General features: G+C 45.8%; 1 protein-coding gene across 1 annotated transcript; it reads left to right on the top strand.

Annotated features, from left to right (window-relative positions):
- Positions 1–251: 251 nt before the first annotated feature.
- Positions 252–2,870, top strand: LOC147639086 (putative pentatricopeptide repeat-containing protein At3g01580). Its single transcript, XM_086793383.1, has one exon. It carries the CDS (start codon positions 252–254, stop codon positions 2,868–2,870), a length of 2,619 nt encoding a protein of 872 aa, XP_086649509.1.
- Positions 2,871–4,489: the final 1,619 nt, after the last annotated feature.

Genomic DNA, 4,489 nt, shown 5'->3' with positions numbered 1-4,489 from the left:
GTGTTATTGGGCATAGCCAACCCTCAACTTTGAAGACTCGGAAGCCATTCTTGAGAGAAGCCTCTATCCCTTCACTTAAAGAGGATATTTGTTTTTTTTCTCTAAAGCTTAATCTGGAAAAGTCCTTCTTAAATTCTACCCTTCAAATAATTGGTTAAAAGTCTACCCTTCAAATAACAGGTTAAAAGTATACCCTTGAAATTCAACAAGGAACCCGCCCATGGCTCTGCACACCCGCCCATGATGAATCAATGACCTGGCCGTTCCTTTTGGCCGGCCGCCGTCGTGCATGGTTAGCAGGGAGACGAGCAAACCAACAAGAGCAGAGGCATTGGGCGTGTTTCTCCTCAAACCCTGCACGGTGTTGGGACAACAACAGGAGAAGCTCCTCGCAGTCAAACGCTCGTCGCTACAAGGCTTCGATAGAGCTTCCCAGGCTGCTGCACAACTACCAGCATAAGCCCGTGTGTGCAGATCAATCTCAAACACCCACCCCCCATGACCATGATGATGTCCATGACCATCATCGACAGGTTGAGGGGGCAAATGGCTTTGATAATGATGATGGTAATGCTGATGTTGATCATGATGATGATGAACATCTCCGTCATGGAGCTCTTGATCATCATCATCATCATCCTTCTCTTCCCCCACAACAGCAGGAGGGAACGCGGAGCTCTTCTTTTCATTCCTGCGGGATAGGTGCAGGAGGTTCACATGAAAATGAGTCCCTCCTTCAAACCCTCTGTGCATTCGGACAGCTTGACAGGGCACTGGATGTCCTCTCTCACATGGATATTGCCCCCGCTTCCTCCAATATCTATTTGTCCCTCCTCAAGGCATGCAACAAGAGCAAGGCCCTCACTCAAGCCAAACAAATCCACGCACATATTTTCCGACATGGCGCCCAGCTTACTGGCTTCCTAGGTGACTATTTGGTGCTGACGCTCGCAAGGTGCGGTGCCATTGAAGATGCCGTCCATACATCCCAAGCATTGCCTTGCCGTACTGTCTTCTCCTGGACTGCCATCATCTCTGCATACACGGCTTCTGGCCAGGGGCAGGAAGCGCTTAGAATGTATCAATGTATGCTACAGGACGGTGTGGAACCAGACAAATACACCTTTGTCGGTCTCTTCAAAGCTTGTGGCAGTATACCGGACATTGGACAGGGCAAGAAATTCCATGCTGAGGCCCGCAGGAAAGGCTTCACATCTGATGCCTTTGTTGGCAACACTCTTGTGAGTATGTATGGCAAGTGTGGAGACTTTGTTGCAGCAGGAGACGTTTTCAGTGCCCTGCCCCACCATGATATTGTGTCGTGGAATGCAATGCTCTCAGCATACGTCGAGCAGGGCCAGGGAGAAAGTGCTTTGCACTTGTACAGACAGATGCAAGAGGAAGGGATGAATCCAAACCCACTGACATTTGTTATTGCTCTTCATGCATGTGCCACCATAGCAGAGAAGGAAGAAGCTCTTGTAGCAAGGAAGCAATCAGTCAAAGTAATGGCTCTGGAAATCGGACGAGCATTACGAGCAGATGCCCACAAGAAGGGATACACATCTGACATCCTTGTTTGCAACACACTTGTGAGTATGTATGGAAAGTGTGGGACCATTGCTGAAGCTGACAACACCTTCTGTGCAATGTCCCGACGTGATATCGTGTCATGGAATGCAATGCTCTCAGCATATGTAGAACAGGGTCAAGGAGAGAAGGCTTTGCAACTGTATTTACACATGCAAGAGGAAGGGGAGACTCCTAAGGAGCTGACATATGTGGTTTGCCTTCATGCATGTGCCACTCTTGCAGAGAGGGAAGAAGCTATTGTTGTGAAGGGGCAATCCACCAGAGTGATTTCTCTAGAAATTGGTCAGGCATTGCATGCAGACTTCTGCAAGAAGGGCTTTGCGTTAGACACCCTTGTTGGTAATGCGCTTGTGACAATGTATGGCAAGTGTGGGACTCTTGCAGAAGCAAAAGATGTGTTTGGCGGATTGTCCCTTCGTGACATTGTATCGTGGACTACAATGCTCTCGGCATATGTTGAACAAGGCCAAGCAAAGGAAGCTTTGCCATTGTATAGACACATGCGAAAGCAGCATATGTTTCTAGATGATGTTACTCTTATCTGCATTTTGCAAGCCTGCATTGAAACAGGAAGCTTGGAGATCTGTAAAGAGCTTCACTTTGATATTGTCTCAGCTGGGTATGAACGGATACCCTTTGTTGCTGCCACCCTAGTTCATGCATATGGCAGTTGTGCTAGCATGGTGGATGGGCAGGCATTCTTTGATGAACTTTTTGAGCCCGATGTTGTGCCATGGACTGTATGTATTGCTGGTCATGCAGGAGAGGGGAACCCTGCAGCAAGCCTGCACATGTTTGAGAAGTTGAAATTGACAGGCATCAGACCTGATGAGGTGATGTTTACTTCAGCTCTCTTAGCTTGCAGTCATAGTGGTCTTGTTGCCAAAGGTCTGGAGTACTTTGAATCTATGAGCAAAGAGTATGGTGTAACTCCAAACTTGAAACATTTTAGTATCATTATAGACCTCCTTGGGCGTGCGGGGGACTTCAAGCGGGTGGACAACATGTTGGAGCAGATGCCAATGCAGGCTGATCTGACTATTTGGTTGTGTTTGCTAGGTGCATGCCAAAAACACTGCAATATAGAGTTGGCAAGACGGGCTTTTGATCATGCAGTGAAGCTGCAGCCCAAGCAGGCTGCTTCATATGTTTTGATGTCTAATATTTATGCTGACACTGGGCTGCATGAATGTGCGACTGAGGTGGAAAAATTTAGACAGAAACAAGGTGCTTGGGCATTATGTTATTCATGTGAAGCCTTGCCAGAGCTGGATTGAACATGAGGAGGAAGTACACTTATTTATTGTAGGAGATCAGAAGCGCCCACAAGAAAGCCATTTATATCATTTGCTACATGAGATGAAGACCTTATTTATAAGAGATATCTTCCCCACACAAAGCATGCTGTGGGTAACGTTGCAAAAGAGGCAAAGGAATTGTGTTGTCATTCTGAGAAGCTCGCCATAGCATTCGGGCTGCTTAACACACCCATAGTAGGTTGATTCACGTGAAGAAAAGCATGTGTACATGGAAAGAGTGTCACAATGCCACAAGCTCATATCAATATTGGGAGGTAGAGAGATCATAGTAATTGATGCAAATTGAGTTCACCAGATCAAGAATGGCAAATGTTCATGTAGAGATTTCTTTTGAGGACTCTAAGAACAGAAAATGCGCCACTTAGTTGTGATATGATCCACTCTATGCGTGAGAAGATCATACCTTTACTAAGGCTACCTTCACATGCACCAGAAACCACTTCTTTTGTGGCAACTCCTCACTCATTCGAAAGGGTGTTGTCTTTCAGTCTTCACAGTCTGTGCCTACAACCCAACACGTGTGCTATGTCATGGATGGATTTGGCATGAATATGTTCCACCTGGACGACATGGACATGCAATGGACCCCACGGACACCACCTAAAATCACACGGTGTGGGGTCTAACAGGCCTTTCCCATGTGCCTGTTAACTGGATGGCTGGAGCCTGGACCATCATGGCATTAATTACCTCATTAGACTCGCACATTCTCATGCCAATTGCATGAGGCGTTGCTTACGTACAAGGCTAAGTTTCCCAAAGAAAATGAAACTGTGCCACAATCAGCACAGTTTCGATTTTCACTCTCCAAGTTACTAGAATATCACTGCCACCACAATTCCCCCTTAACTAGGGCATGGAAAACTGGTGCAAGAGATTTGCAAGTTTATTCGTATTATGTCCGTCCGGCCCTTGTGAAGAGGCAACAAGGAGACACATCCATAGACGGGAAAAGGCCATGGACACCTTCCCTTACTTTGGGATGTGTCCGTGGGCTGCTAAACACGCTTGAAAAAAGACTCCCATATACATATCAATAAGGGCTCCCATTATGGATTGCCACCTGTTACACACCAGCTAGCATGTGGAAAAAGATGTTACATATCCATTTCAATTGTACAAACTCACTTTTTTTTGGAGAGAAGACTAAGCAATTTCATGTCTGTGGCAACAACTTAGTTCTCAATAAGTGAACCTTTGGTCAGTTGGTGATGTAATAGGTGAATCTAGAGGTTAAAGAGGGGAGGGGGGTGGGAGATGGTTAGTGATGTCATGAGTCACATGGAGGCTCACATGTGATTGTCACATGGGATAGCCAAATTGTGACATGTTATTTGTACTTAGTGTTGGAAACGATGCTTTATTTTCTATTTGTTATTGCATGTATATTGGCTAGCTTCTGTTTGTAAGTTTTTCTTTATGAGGTGCATCATGTTTGACTAGCTAGGATGCACAACAAGATCCAATTTTGAGGTGATTTCTTTGGGTCTTGCTAGTCATTGGTGGCCATTAGAGACTAGATGGCTTAGATAGACAGCCAAATAGGCCACATACAAATATTCTCACATTGAGCAACA

The sequence above is a fragment of the Cibotium barometz genome, chromosome 4, assembly GCF_041138505.1.
Source record: "Cibotium barometz isolate CiBa-2024 chromosome 4, ASM4113850v1, whole genome shotgun sequence".
NCBI lineage: Eukaryota > Viridiplantae > Streptophyta > Polypodiopsida > Cyatheales > Cibotiaceae > Cibotium > Cibotium barometz.
This window is presented reverse-complemented; position numbering and strand designations above follow the sequence as displayed.

Excerpts from the sequence above, each read along its gene's own strand:
- LOC147639086 (XM_086793383.1), top strand. The coding sequence starts at position 252 with ATGACCTGGCCGTTCCTTTTGGCCGGCCGCCGTCGTGCATGGTTAGCA.